Source organism: Pimephales promelas, chromosome 7 (genome assembly GCF_988280905.1).
Source record: "Pimephales promelas chromosome 7, fPimPro1.hap1.1, whole genome shotgun sequence".
Taxonomy (NCBI): domain Eukaryota; kingdom Metazoa; phylum Chordata; class Actinopteri; order Cypriniformes; family Leuciscidae; genus Pimephales; species Pimephales promelas.
Window position 1 is genome coordinate 14,541,855 of NC_142775.1, and position 15,918 is coordinate 14,557,772.

At 41.0% G+C, this 15,918-nt stretch overlaps 1 protein-coding gene across 1 annotated transcript; it reads right to left on the minus strand.

The window, feature by feature from the left end:
* Positions 1 to 1,073: 1,073 nt before the first annotated feature.
* On the minus strand, positions 1,074 to 15,825 carry lss (lanosterol synthase (2,3-oxidosqualene-lanosterol cyclase)). Its single transcript, XM_089133113.1, has 22 exons — positions 15,681 to 15,825; positions 14,647 to 14,815; positions 13,429 to 13,567; positions 13,136 to 13,244; positions 11,935 to 12,056; positions 11,761 to 11,857; positions 11,533 to 11,668; positions 11,318 to 11,426; positions 11,110 to 11,228; positions 5,846 to 5,943; positions 5,729 to 5,756; positions 5,553 to 5,609; positions 5,400 to 5,471; positions 4,957 to 5,007; positions 4,724 to 4,873; positions 3,348 to 3,444; positions 3,159 to 3,264; positions 3,008 to 3,073; positions 2,833 to 2,913; positions 2,306 to 2,476; positions 2,152 to 2,230; positions 1,074 to 2,063 (listed from the first exon to the last, which is right to left on the minus strand). Exons 1-22 carry the CDS (start codon positions 15,692 to 15,694, stop codon positions 1,926 to 1,928), a joined length of 2,208 nt encoding a protein of 735 aa, XP_088989239.1. The 5' UTR covers positions 15,695 to 15,825; the 3' UTR covers positions 1,074 to 1,925.
* Between the last annotated feature and the right edge of the window lie 93 nt (positions 15,826 to 15,918).

The window sequence follows — 15,918 nt, forward strand, 5'->3', positions numbered from 1 at the left end:
TTAAAATTTTGATATTTTTAAAAAATCCACATTAAATAATAAAAAGCAGTATTGAACAGTATGCAGTTAGCCAAACACCAACAATATTAATCCAAACTGATTTCAATCAGTGCAAATCATATGAAAAATATAAACATAATTATGACATTCAGATATAATTGCAAAACAATAAGCCAAAATATAAAATTATTTATTTATTGAGTATAGAAAATCAAATTTCATTTCAGAATCAGTATACAAAGCCTTGGTCACATGGTTAACCCTCGGGTGCTCTTCGTTTTGGAGTCAACTCGTGGCCTCAAGATACTAATTTGTGGCCTCAAGATACTAACTCGTGGCCACAAGATAGTAACTCGTGGCCTCAAGATAGTAACTCGTGGCCACAAGATAGTAACTCGTGGCCTCAAGATACTAACTCGTGGCCTCAAGATAGTAACTCGTGGCCTCAAGATACTAATTCGTGGCCTCAAGATACTAACTCGTGGCCACAAGATAGTAACTCGTGGCCTCAAGATAGTAACTCGTGGCCACAAGATAGTAACTCGTGGCCTCAAGATACTAACTCGTGGCCACAAGATAGTAACTCGTGGCCACAAGATAGTAACTCGTGGCCACAAGATAGTAACTCGTGGCCTCAAGATACTAACTCGTGGCCACAAGATACTAACTCGTGGCCACAAGATAGTAACTCGTGGCCTCAAGATAGAGTTAGTATCTTGTGGCCACGAGTTACTATCTTGTGGCCACGAGTTACTATCTTGAGGCCACGAGTTACTATCTTGTGGCCACAAGTTACTATCTTGTGGCCACGAGTTACTATCTTGAGGCCACGAGTTACTATCTTGTGGCCACGAGTTAGTATCTTGAGGCCACGAGTTACTATCTTGAGGCCACGAGTTACTATCTTGTGGCCACGAGTTACTATCTTGTGGCCACGAGTTACTATCTTGAGGCCACGAGTTACTATCTTGTGGCCACGAGTTAGTATCTTGAGGCCACGAGTTACTATCTTGAGGCCACAAGATAGTTATAATTAAATTTTTTTTTACCAAAGTGGGACTAGAGGGGCTCCATAGATTGTACATACAAAAATTCAAAAAATGTATTTATTTTTTTGTCAATTTCCCATTCATTTCCTATGGGTCGGTCATTTTTGACAGAAGAACAAAAGTGTGACTCATTTCTTTACGACCACTTAAATTGCTCGAATCATGACCTCAATTTGTTTGTGTGTTCACATACCCAATGCCATAAAAGTCACCAAGTTTTGTAATTTTCTGAAGAAGCAATGAGTTTTAAATATTCAAAACAGATTTCTTTAATCACAATTTATTAGTGTTTTTTTGTATAAAAGTGTGTGTGTGTGTGTGTGTGTGTGTGTGTGTAGGGGTGGGTATGTCTGTTTTGCACTCTTGATGTTTTAGAGTGTCACCCCTTCAATGCTGAGCACTTTTTTTCTGCATCGTGGCCGATTTGTAGATTGTACACACAAATATTCTCAAAGTTTTTGTGTTTTTGTCAATTTCCCATTCATTTCCTATAGTCAGTCATTTTTGACCAAAGAGCACAAGTGTGACAATTTTTTTACGAACGCTTAGCCTGCTCGGATCATGACCTTAATTTTTTTGTGTGTTCACATACCCAATGCCATAAAAGTCACCAACTTTCGTAACATTACAATGAAGCTGTGATTTTTAAAATTTCAAAACAGCAAATTTTTCGGTCAGAAATGACCAAAGAGCACCTGAGGGTTAAAAGAGTACAAAAATAAATGAAGTATTCTGTAGATACAATTCTAAACAAAACTACACAAATCAGTCCTAGTTTCTAAAGAGCAGCAAACAGGTTTGTTTCAAAAAATATTTTTTCATATATAGGCTGTGTCAGATACTGCTTATTTGAGGCAGAGGTACACAGTATCTGACTCAGGGTTTGAGTTTCCCAGCCAGTGAGCTGCAGGGGTAAAGCCGTGAGAACCGGCCCAATGTCCACACAGGAAACACATTCCTGTAAGAGGTGTAGCTAATGGCACAGCTTTTATTGAACACTCCAGAAATGTTCTCCTGAAGAGAGGGAAACAACCCAGCACGTTATTAGACAGATTGAGAGAACTCGGTTGAATTATGGAGACAAGAGAACAGCATTGCTCACCTGTGGCCAGTCTCCATTGGGCAGCTGCTTATCAATCAAAACTTGAATGCCTCGCTCAATCACTCTAATGTCAGGGTACCTAAAAAATCATGACATTTGTTTAGTAAATTAAGGATGCACTTCTGTAAAGGTATCTAAAAACCCACTACTTTACCTGGCAGCCATCAACCCCAGCAAAGCCCAACAAGTGTTGTGGATCTGTGAGTTCTTGCTCTGAACGTAGCATCGCTGCTCACATGACTCAAAGTCCTCGCCCCAGCCTCCATCATCCATCTGCTTCGACAGAAGGAACTCACAGGCATGTTTCACCTCCACACAAACAGATCTGCAACAGAGAAAACACATGAACGAGGATGCTAAACTGCCCCTATTATGCCACAGTATTTTAAAGCTTCCTAATTCTGTTTTGGAGGTCTCCTACGATAGGTTTACATGCATCCAAGGTCAAAAAACACTTTAACTTTCTGCTAATATACATTGCAGCATCGCCTTTTCTCAGTGTCTGAAATGATTTAATAAATAATCCAGTTTCTCTAAACCCCTCCTTTCCGAGAGCCCACTCTTCACTAATTGGTCAGATGGCCAAGTCTGTTGTGATTGGTTAAAATTAACTGCAAAGTAAAAGAACAGTGATGATTTATTAAATTAACATCAACATCAGGACACACCCGAATAACATACCCATTTTGGAAAGTGTGGCCCATACATGCAAATGCCTCCAGACCAAACCAGGCTCCATATGTGAAACAGACTCCCCAAGACCTAAGACAAGCAACAAAAGCAAGACAATAAACTTCATAAACGGACTAAGAAGCAACGGAATAATGTCTCTGATTATAAATGAAACAACGCGTACCCTTCCCATGAGCCATCAGGTCTTTGAACCCTCCTGCAGTAGTCCAGCCCTCGCTGAAGAGTAGTCCTATGTGATCAAGAGGTGTGGTTTAACAACACGATTTTTCCAACCTCAATATGCTGAAATAACGTGCTTGTGTGTGTGTGTGTACCTAATCTCTTTTGCTCTGTGCTCAGGATATTTACTGTGAAAGTGTTTGAGTGCCTGCATTACAGCGGAGGTGCACTCCACATACGTGTAGTCGATCATAATATCACCTGAGAGAGAGAGAGAATCAGACATGTCAAGACTGATGGAAAATAGATTGACAACTGAATATGATTTTTAACTGCATGCTCACCAAATACTTCAGAAGGGTTCAGCATCTCCAGCAGTTTCCCACCACGTTTGGTCTCATATGTGGCAAACCCTCCATCGGGATTTCTCATGCTTAGCAGCTGAAACAAAATCATAGAGATTTACACAACTATAACAGCACCGTTCAGGAGTTTGGGGTTTAGTAAGATTTTTTTGTAAGAAATTCGTACTTTCATTTAGCAAGGACACACTAAATAGATTTTTTTAAAGTGACAGTTAAAGCTTTTAGTTTAAAAAACTTTTGCTGATAATTTACTCACCCCCATGTCATCCAAGATATCCATGTCTTTCTTTCTTCAGTTGAAAAGAAATTAACGTTTTTGATGAAAACATTCCATTTTTTCCATATACTGGAAATCAATGGGAACCAAACGGTTCAAGGTCCAAATGAGAGTTTCAGTGCAGCTTCAAAGAGCTTTAAACGACACCAGACGATGAATAAGGGTCTTGTCTGGCGAAACGATCGGCCATTTCAAAAATAAATAACAAAGTTTAAGTTTTATGAGCTCAAATGCTCGCCTTGCTCTGTTCTGTGATGAGCGTTCGTGACTCTCCTGTTCAAACTCGTTCATCAAAATGAACAAATCTTTTTTTGAGTCATGACTCAAAGGGTCCTAGATAAGACCCTTATTCATCGTCTGGTGTCGTGAAGCTGCACTGAAACTCTCATTTGGACCTTGAACCGTTTGGTTCCCAATGAAGTCCATTATATGGAGAAAATCCTGGAATGTTTTCATCAAAAACCTTAATTTCTTTTCGACTGAAGAAAGAAAGACATGGACATCTTGGATGACGTGGGGGTGAGTAAATTATCAGCAAACGTTTTTTTTTTTTAAAAGTGAACTACTCCTTTAAGACATTTCAAATAAATGCTGTTTTTTTTTAATTCATCAAAGAAATAATCCTAAAAAAATGATCATGGTTTCCACAAAATATTAAGCAGCACAACTATTTTCAACATTGATAAAAAAAAATAAGAAGTTTCTTGAGCACCTTTTAGCATCTAAGAATGATTTCTGAAGGATCATATGACACTGAATCCTGGAGTAACGTCTGGCTGCTGAAAATTCAGCTTTGCACAGGAATAAATTACATTTCAAAGTATATTCAAATAGATGTTTTTTCAAAAATGGACTCTATTTTTTAATTAAATAATTGCAGCCTTGGTGAACAAAAGGGCTTTTCTCTGACACAGTTTTTGAGTTTGGATGCATTTTACTTTTTGATTTCAGTGGAATGAACCAGTGGTCAGATGAGCATGAGAGAAGTGCTGCCCTAATGTAAATCAGATTATTGAGGCTCTGTAAGTCACAGACAGAGAATGTTAAACATGTCTCTATTGCAAAATAAGGCTTTTACCACATTAACAGCGTCAAAGAGTCTTTCCGTGGGAATGTTTTCTTTGAGGAAACTGCACTGCTCCTGCAGTAGCATCACAGATTTCAGCCCTTCCGCCGTACAGTCCGCAACTATCCAGCCACAGTCCCGTGTGCTGAAGGGAAAACCTCCCTGAATCACAAAAACTCATTAAAGTATTTAAGAGCAAACTAAAAATGATTAAGAAAGTTGAAATGTATAACACAAATGATTACCTTGTTCATTTGTCGATAGTATTTCTCATATTCCGGAGGGTTCTCTTTGATCTACGATAATGAGCAACTGGTTAGACCTCATAGAGACACAATGAATACGTTTCAGTCTAAGACCACAAATAATTTTAAATGTGACATTTTCAATACATAAAAACCGACCTTTTTTAGTTTTACAAATTTGACTTTTTATTTTTATTTTACAACATAACTTTACTTTCAAAAAAAGTAAAACCAAAAACACAAAACTTAGATTATTAACCGAATTAAAAGAAAAATCTCAAGATTTTCAGTGTGGTCTCACACTTTTGAACTCTGTATTTGGATTAACACATTAGCAAATGCAGCATTGAAAATCCCAACACAGTTTAGTTAAAGCTATAAACATAAAGAGGCAGTAATAATGAAGAATATGATGTTTAAAAACGAGATTTAATCATGCTCACCTGAGTTAGATCAAAGAAACGATGGGCTTGTGTGAGGCACTCTGTAAACCTGGGGACGTCCTGGGCACCTGCCTGTTCAGAAAACAAGCCCAACTGATTAGATAAATCATCAGTTATGTGCCAGCTTCAGATTTATTCATATTAGATATGTACCTCAAGAAATGCTTGCACTGCGAATGTGGTATCCCATAGCTGTGATCCATTTGTACCCTGATAGAAATATAATTCCAGTTACATTGTTAGTAATAAAATGAAAAGTGTTTGATTGATCAGATAAAACAAACTTTAGAACCAAAAAGTTTCAATTCTTCATCATAACAACATCTCACCTGCATTTTCATACCATCCAAACCCATCCTGGATCATTGAGGATCACAAAAGGGAAGAACAAATATTAGTATAATTATATAATACATACAGCAAATAATTAAAATCAGGTCACTAACCATAGGTAGTCAGGAATCCTTGACACATGCTCCTGGAAGACAGGTGATGAGGGTCCGTCCACATACCAGCGTACCAACATATTGATAATTTTCGAGATCTGTGAAAATAGATAAGTATTACGAACAATAAATGATGAATCATTTTGATAAAACATGACAATAAGATTTAGGTATGGAATGCCAAAGCTGACTTAATTAAAAATAAATAAATACATAAATAAATATACGAAGAAATGTAAAAAAGCAAAAATACAGAAATAAATACAGAAATAAATATACAAAGAAATGTAAAAAAGTACTAAGTATACTTTTATTTCCTTATTTATGTATAATTGTATTTTTTACACATTTATGTATTTCCACTTTTATTTATTTCTAAATGTATGTTTTTATGTCTACATTTATTTATTTTCACATTTATTTATTCCAACATTTCTTTCTCCGTATGCTAATAAGGTGGCCGTGTTTTAACTCAGACATCAGCAATAGAGCTCAGAGTGGCAGTGCTGAAGCTTTGAGGCCACAGTGACACCTTGTGGTGTGTGTGACCAAACAAAACGCAAGAGCTGTGCAGGCAATATCACATTTTAAGTTGTGTATATCACCCTAACTGTATGTAGGGTATGTGTGTGAGTGTGTCAATACACACAGGGCGTGTGATGCATCAGTGCAGCAGTGTTGGAGTAGGAATGCTTGTAGTTAGTGCATGCTGCATGCTGCCTCTGCTTGCCTTTCTGCTTTCAGCTACTGCCACCGGATAGCCCTCTGTTTTCAGGGGTGAAAAGAGGAGCCGAGTGTGTAAGCCTCCTCAGCCGGTACATAGCCTCTCCACTGCCAAGATCTCGTACACGCCTCCTCGCGGCACACATGGTAACTGGTCCCTTTGAGGTTCCAGGCTAAGTTGTACGGGATCTCGGAGCAGCAGTGGGCCCCAGAGACGCGGCATGCAGGCCCATCGGTGTATGGAAACGCCCTGATTCCCGTTAACCACTGCCCCAGTTATGGGCAAATAGCCCCAGCTATGGGTAAACAGTGAAGACCTCAACGACGGCTCAGGCGGAAGATGGTGATGTGAGAACCACCACAACGGCTGGAAAGGCGGAAGAAGGCAAACCCAGGCCACGTGGGTTAACCCAGGAGGGTGTAGTGGCTAGGGGAGCAAACCCCGATGCCAAACCTGCACCTGGGGACAGGCAAAGGCGGAGTCCAAATGACCGGATCACCGGCAGCCCCCTGCAACTCCTGCCAGTCAAAGGTCGTCATGGGTTCTCTCGTGCCACTGGAAGTCATCTGGTAGGAGTGAAGATGGTGGGAGTGAGGTCTGCGCACCCACACCCTCACCTTAATCCTCACCTATGCGCAAGCTTCTTGCCCCCCCCCCCCAAAGTCCTGTGGCGATGTGGAATGGTGGTGGACACAGGCCAAGGATGTGGCTGGGAGTGTCTAACCAAACCATGCACACAGGCGGCAATGGAGTGATGGTCGTTAGGACTGCAGGATGGAGCAGTGCGTCTTTTCGGCAGCTTCCACTGTGACTGAGCAGCTCCACACTGCTCACCCCTGGAATGGGGAAGGACCTGGAAAAGGTGGTCCAAAAATTGTCTGCTCCTCATACTCCGGACGGTAAGCCGCAACCGTCGGAGCATCCCCCTTTGCGGTCGAAAACTCAAAGTGAAAAAAAAGTTAAGCATTGCTTCGTGGAACGTTCGCTCACTGCTGGACCTGACCGAAACTCCTGATAGGCCCCATCGCAGGACAGCACTGGTGGCCCTGGAGCTCGCAAGATATAACATCGACATAGCAGCGCTCAGTGAGACCAGACTACATGGGGAGGACTCCCTGACAGAGGTTGGTGCTGGGTATACCTTCTTCTGGAAGGGGGTCCCCGAAGGCACTCGCCGTAACCATGGAGTTGGCTTTGCTGTAAAGTCTAAACTGCTGCAGTGCATTCCAGAATCCCCCATCGGCATCAATGAAAGACTGATGACATGGCGCATTCCCCTGGCAAAGGAACGCTTCGCCACTCTCATCAGTGCATATGCTCCAACACTTGATGCCGAGCACAACCTCAAAGAGGATTTCTACAGAGCTCTTGATGCCATCTTACAGAAAATACCGGCTACAGACAAGCTCATACTCATGGGAGATTTCAATGCTAGAGTGGGCACGGAGCACCTGGTATGGAGCAAAGTCATTGCCCAGCATGGTGTGGGAAAAATGAACCACAACGGGCTCAGACTCCTCTCCCTCTGTGCGGAGCACCAGCTAGTCATTACTAACACCATCTTCCAGATGAAGAACAGGCTTAAGACCACCTGGCAGCATCCCCGCTCAAAACACTGGCATCTTCTTGACTATGTGATTGTCCGTCAAAAGGACAGACAGGATGTCCTCATCACCCGTGTTATGCGCGGAGCTGAGTGCTGGACTGACCACCGCATGGTCAGATCCAAACTACTCATGAGCATTCACCCCCGTGGCCCAAGGACAGCTCCTAGCAAGAAACTCAACTGCACATCGCTGAATAGCCTCACCACCAAAGACAACCTCCGACGGCTCCTTGCTGAAAACCTCAACAAGATCCCTGAGGAATCAACCGACTGGCCAGCTATGTGCCAGGCTATTCACAGCGCAGCCTCAGAGGCACTAGGCCAATCAAGGAAACACCATCAGGACTGGTTTGACTGTAACTCAGCTGAGATACAATCACTCCTAAAAACTAAGCATGAGGCCCACAAAGCTCTCCTGTCCTGCCCCGGATCTCCCACCCTTAAAGCCACCTTCATTGCTGCAAGAACAGCAACCCAGCGAGCCCTCAGATCTATGGAGGACACCTGGTGGGTACAAAAGGCACAAGAAATCCAGAACCTGGCAGATTGCAATAATATTTAAGGCTTTTATGATGCCATCAAAGCACTGTACGGCCCCAGGAAGCGGGCAGTTGCCCCAGTCCGATCAGCTGATGGCGCCAAGCTCTTCAAGGACCGCCACGAGATCATTGCCCGTTGGGCAAATCATTTTGAAAATCTCCTCAACCACATCAACCCTGTTGACCTACATATTCTGGATAATCTTCCAGACCTGCCACCCACCATACACCTGGACACCCCACCACTCTACTCAGAACTCCGACAAGCCATTGCAGGGCTGAAGAACAACAAAAGCCCTGGACCCGATGGAATCCCTGCAGAGGTTTTCAAACACGGGGGATACATCCTCACGCGTCGCTTGCATCTCCTGATCCAAAACATCTGGGAACATGGGACCCTCCCACAAGACTGGAAGGATGCTAACATTGTGGTCATTTTCAAACAGAAAGGAGATCGAGCAGTCTGCGGCAACAGCCGCGGGATATCTCTTCTATCCATTGCAGGGAAAGTCCTGGCCAAGATCATGCTCAGCAGATTGGTTGAGCACATCTCGGAAACGGTGCTTCCGGAAACCCAGTGTGGCTTCCGGAAAACCAGATCCACAACAGACATGGTTTTTGTCTTGAGGCAGCTGATGGAAAAGAGCCGAGAACAGCACAAAGACCTTTACGTCGCCTTCATCGACCTCAGCAAAGCTTTTGATACCATCAACCGTGAACTGCTCTGGAAACACCTCTCCAAACTTGGGGTTCCACCCAAGTTTCTCACCATCCTAAAGCAGCTACATGATGGGATGCAAGCCAGAGTCCTTATGGGAGAACTCCAATCAGATTCTTTCGAGGTAAATGTTGGGGTGAAGCAAGGCTGTGTCTTGGCTCCAGTGCTCTTTAATATCCTCCTCTCTGCCATCACCTGCCTCTTCCACCGTGTAATGGGACATGAAGACAGTGTCCATATGGAATACAGACTTGACGGAAGTCTTTTCAACATCCGTCGGCTCCAGGCCCGTACAAAGACAACAACACGCAAAATCTGTGAGCTTCAGTATGCTGATGACTGTGCTGTCTTAGCTCACAGTCCGGACTCTATGCAGAATGCCCTTAACACAATATCTAGTCTGTACGAATCCTTTGGCCTACAGGTCAACACCCAAAAAACCGAGGTCATGTTCCATCTCACCACCCCCGCTTCCACATCCCCCAGTTTTCACATAAATGGTGTTCCACTTAAAACAGTGGACCACTTCACCTACCTTGGTTCCACTCTGTCCTCATGCTGCTCCCTTGATGTAGAAATACACACCCGGATAAATAAAGCCTCATCATCTTTTGGACGCCTACGCAGCAGGGTTTTTGAAAACCGTAACCTGAAGATTAGTACCAAGGTTGCAGTTTACAATGCGGTGTGTCTTACCACTCTGCTTTACGGGGCAGAGTCATGGGCCCCATACCGCCAGCACATCACCACCTTAGAGGCATTCCATATCCGTTGCCTGCAGAAGATTCTCAGCTTGTCCTGGGAAGATCGAATCCCCCATACAGTCATCCTAAGTAACACTAACTCGATCTGTATGGAAGCAGCTGTGGCCAAAAAACATCTGCGCTGGATCGGGCACACCATACGTATGCCTGAACATCGCTTGCCCCGCCAGGTCCTCTATGGTCAACTAATGGGTGCAAAGCGGACTGCTGGAGGGCAAAAGCGGCGCTATAAGGACTACACCAGGGACATCCTAAAGCGAGCGAACATCCCCCTTACGCAGCTTGAATCTTTGGCACTCGACAGATCTGCTTGGCAGGTCACCTGTGCCTCTGCAGTCTCACAAATACACCAAACCAACCAAGACCGACGATCCGAGAGGCGCATCAAGAGACATCAGTGGGTGGCTGGCACCCCCCTGGCATCTGGTTTCCCTTGCTCCATCTGCGGACGAGTGTGCGGCTCAAGGATCGGACTCAATGCCCACGAGAAGTGGCACCAGCGGCAAGGTCGCTGAACCCAACCCCCCTCCTACCCCCACCCCTGGAGCAAGTGTCATCATCGAATGCGATGGACAGCTAAGATGATGTAGGGTATATAGGGTTAACACACATAGCACACATGAACAGAAAATGTGAAAAAATACAATAATATATAAATAAGGAAATAAAAGAATAAATACACATTTAATTGTACTTTTTTACATTTCTTTCTATATCTATTTGTGTATTTATTTATGTATTTTTTGCTTTTTAACATTTCTTTGAATATTTATTTATGTATTTATTTATTTTTAATTAAGTCAGCTTTGGCATTCCATATATAGGGGAGTGTATTAAGAAAGTAAAATGGAGTCAATATTGATTGCATGCTGACTTTCCATTACATAACAAAATGTCTTCTCTTTTCTCTCACCGGGCCGATGCTGATACACTTAGTGAAGCGATCGTCTGCTTTAATATGGTCATAAAGCTCCTCGACGGCTTTTTCTCTCAGTATGGTGCTGTGATGAGCTTCATACACATTCAGGATCACTGTAAGACCATGTTTGCAAGCGTTATTAACTGAAATCTGAAGTCTTAAACAAATCATATTTTTTACAGAGATGCTACAATTCTCTCACAATAAGCAACAGTAAGCAAGGTGCTGTGTGGTCTGTACAAGTCACAGGCAGCAATGTTGTTCCTCTGAGCTGGCCAGTCAATAGTTGAGTAATCCTGGACATAGAGCTCCTGTTTAAAACCCAAAAACAACAACTGTGACTGGAATCCTTGAGTTACTGGAATACAAGCCTGTTTTAATGTCGTCTAAGAGTGGCCTCTAGTGGTGAAACCTCACCTGTCTTAAACTGAGCACCAGAGGATCTTCATCAGCGGACAGTCTGACCGCATAGCAGTAGCTCATGGGCAAGTAGACCTGACGACAGTGGCACCATAAGGTGGAGGGATGTGCCGGCACCCAGGATGGGAACAGCCTGACAGAATATATCGCAAAACAAGTGAAACTACAAAACTGTCTAAAACAAAAGCGTCAATAAGTCTGTAAACTAATAAGTTCTCTATGTACCACATCTCTGGTAAGAGCGTATTCATTCCTTCCCAGCTGTATACGTTGAGGATGGCCAACCAGAATTTTCCCCAAGAGGGAATGCCAACAGCACCACCTGTAACAGAGCAGGACAATACTGAGACTGCATATATGAACATACACTTGACTGTCCATATATTAGCAATCCCTGACCTTTGCTGTATAAAGTATTCCTTGCCCGAACCATATCTGGATCATCAGGCCCAACTCCAAGAATTCTCAAGGTGGTATAATTCAATGCCGTTCCAAAAACAGTAGACTTGTCTTCAATGTGCCTGGGAAATTAATATTTGTGTTCATCATCAAGTCATAACGTTTCCATATTGCCCAGTAAAGTAAATGACAAATAATTTGAATATTGGTCTGTTTTTAGGACATATTCATGACGATTTAATTTGACCCCCCTAATTCTCGTTATTGTAAGGCGTCTGGACAATTTACTTTTTTTCCTGAAATTATTTGGTAACACTTTATTTTACGACCCGCAAACAACTGTGTAAGTACACTGAAATTACGGTGTACGTTTCTGTAATTATGTACTTCCGTGTAGTTATAAGGGAACAATATGTTAAGTTTGGGGTAATAAAGGGGTAACAAGCAGGTATACAAGCAAATTATTTAATTAGTTAAAAAATAACAGGTACCTATTCTGTTAATATATTCCAGGCAAAAATTGTACGTCTGTTGTTTATAAAAAATATCACATTTCTGGAAAAATATGTTCTTGTGCAATGTTACAGGGTAATTTTGACATCTGTGGGTTAAAACTTAAACACACACACATACACACACACACACACACACATATATATATATATATACTATGATAAAAATTAAATTTATTGGCATTTCTTACTAGATTACTTAATGTTAAGTCAAAATAATTTGTTTTTGCTATGATTTTAATTTAGACCTTCCCATGTGGTAATTAGTACTTACATTATTCCATTGAATTGCAATGACACTTAAATGTTAGGGCAAATATATTTTAATTAAAACATTTTTTTTTTGTTTGTTTGTTTTTGATAACAGTACCTTTCTCTGTAATTATTACAGTGCAAATAGTGTTGTTTCGTATTGCTACATAGTAAGTAGTGTTTGTTACCCTGTTGTTCTGTGTTAGTTACTGGGTAAGTGTAACCCAGGGCTGTAAATTAAAGTGATGCTTGTTACCCCTTTATTAACCCAAAACTTAAAATATTGTTCCCTTATACCTACACGGAAGTACACTATAATTACAGAAACGTACACTGTAATTTCAGTGTACTTTTTACGGGTCGTAAAATAAAGTGTTACCAATTATTTTCCCCAATTCCCATTATTCGTTCATATATAAATTCATAATATTACTTACAGGCCCCAGCCTCCATCAGGCAGCTGCACAGAGCGGAGATATCTCACCATTTCCTTCTTCCATGCATCGGGCAGAGGGACCTTGGTAATGTGACAGGTTATGAGCAAACCTGAAATCCATCAACAAATAGGCAATACGAGGAAAATTAAAACACAACAAAAGAAATCGCTTTGAAATTATGATGTATTTTTTTTTCAAAGACTGTGGGAACCCTGAATTAATCAGTGTGTGCATCAAGTACACCTTTATTCAAGTTACTAATACTAAAGTTACTAAAGTTAGTAATAAATCACCTGGAAGTAAGAAAAGGGGTCCACCATAATCCCCTGCCCAATGTCCATCTTCAGCCTGGAGGCGGCTGTAGAAGTCCATTCCCTTCAGAGCAGCTTTTACTGCAGTGTCTGCGGCGGGGGACGCTGAGATTAACTCACCCTGAGGTCAAAGAGAAACAGATTAGACATGAACATGAATATAAAAACGAATTGCACACCGTTGTAGGATTACAAATATTATTAACATGTGTAATTTAGATTTCCAATAAATGATGAGACCAGGATATCTCTAAAAACGGTAGGGGTTCCCAGTGGGATATTCCTAACTGTCCTGTGACAGCATGAGATGGCCGGGCATTTCCTGTTCTCTCGTCTCACCGGGTGAAAACTCCTGCTGAGCAACATTAATTACTAAAACCGCTTGTATTGAAGTTCTAGGGTCTCATGCATCTCAGAGGGTCTATGTAACCCTCCCCCTTGAAATATATGTATATAGATTTCAATTTAAAAATATATACTGCTTTAGTTAGACTTGACTTGGCTAAGATTTCTGGACAAAGTAAAGCAACAGAAATAAATAATCTTGCCTGAGAAGATACAAGTTCCTACACTTTAGACGAAAAACGTTCTCAACACCATACTGTAGTGAAGTTTTTATTCTTCCACACAACAGACCAGGAGACTCTTGAGGTATCTTTCACGCAGAAGTTTATTTATTTCGTGGCTGTAGTCATCTCAACGATAGTCTAACTAAGGGAAAACATTCCCTTACAGTTTATACATTTAGAGGGGAGGAGTTTACATTGAGGGGGGAGAAACTGAAACAAAAGTAAATGTATATGATTCAACAGGCACCTCAGTTGAGTTCATCAGCATGGCAGTTTTCTGTGCCTTGAGATGCTAATCTGAAGGAGTTAAATTGAGGAGTCTCTTGAAACAAAGCAAATGTAAATGATTCAGCAGATTACCAGAGACGCTAATCTAATCAGTCTGACCACCACCAGCATGGTCACACTTTTACCATTAAAAAAGCAAAGCTGAATCTTGAACTTAATGGCCAGGAAGCGCATAAAGACAAAAGCTAATGTGTGACACCTGGAATGCTTGGCTTAATCTTATTGGCCTCAAAATGGTAAACACTGTATACAATTTACGGTTGAAAATACTGTTAAACCTTTATGAAACATTTAATACATTTGTATTCCTTCATTACAAATTTGTCTGTAATGTAATGTTTACCGTATCCAGTCCCAGAGAGTGAGACTCCAGCATGCTCTGCTGTCTGTCCATGCTGTCTGCCTCCTCAATGTACCTCCAGGTCTGTCTGCCCTCCACATTACTCAACCTCCAGCGGCTGAGATCCGTCACCGGCTCAGTCTTATAGGGGCCCCCCCTTCTCCGCAAACACCTGAATTAAACCATATTAGACATTCTCTGATGAAAACTTTGATTTCTTTATTTCGAAAATGGAAAAGAAAGTATATACAAATATAAAACAATGTATGAAAACATAGGAGAAAAAAAATACAACAAATGAGCAGCAAACAAAGTACACAGTCTTTCCTGCTAACATGAGTGTGTGAAAAGGAGTAGGAAGAAGTAAAACTTATATGAAGAGTTCAGATGCAAAAGCCTCTAAATGCCATTTGAAATTTTCTTCTTTAATGATGATTTTTGTCGAACTTGTATATTTAAGTTCAGTGATTTCACTTAAATAACAATTAATAGGTAATTATCATTGCCATTTAAGTGAAATCACTGAACTTAAATATATAAGCTTGACAAAAATCATCATTAAAGAAGACAATTTCAAATGGCATTTAGAGGCTTTTGCATCTGAACTCTTCATATACTCCTTAAAACCTTAAAATGTTAGACATTTGTATGGGCATTTTTAAAATATAAAACCACAATAAAACATCTCAACAAACAAACAAGAACAACAAAAGCTCCCAACTGTTTTGTATTACTTGATTTAAATTTGGTTATATTTGTGAGTAAAAACCTGGATATAAAATGTATATATTCTCTTTGTTAAAATAAATAAAACACCTTAATTTTATATTATAATAAAGACAAAATTACCTGATACTGACATTTTGAATGCTACAACAACTATTAATAATAATTATAATATTAACCCAAAAAACAAACTCGTCATTGTTTACAGCTATTTATTTCTTTGACGCGTCTTAAATAAATGTATTCGTTTCACATCTGCCTGATTTTAAAATAACGTACTTTTTCACAAATATGAAACAATTTATACTTACGTTCCGTCGGTCATTTTTGAGGTCCAAGAGCAAAACTTGTACAGTTAAAAGAACCAGTCACATTTCACAATAGCGCGGCCTTCCGAGCGTGATATCGAATGGAGAGACATGACCAGAGGACAGTTCCTCCAATCAGCAGTTAGAATGGGCGTGAATTTCCAGTTTACACCAACCACGTTTCGAGTGTCCTGAATAATTAAATCCCTCAGGTATATTATTATACCTGAGGGATTCTCAA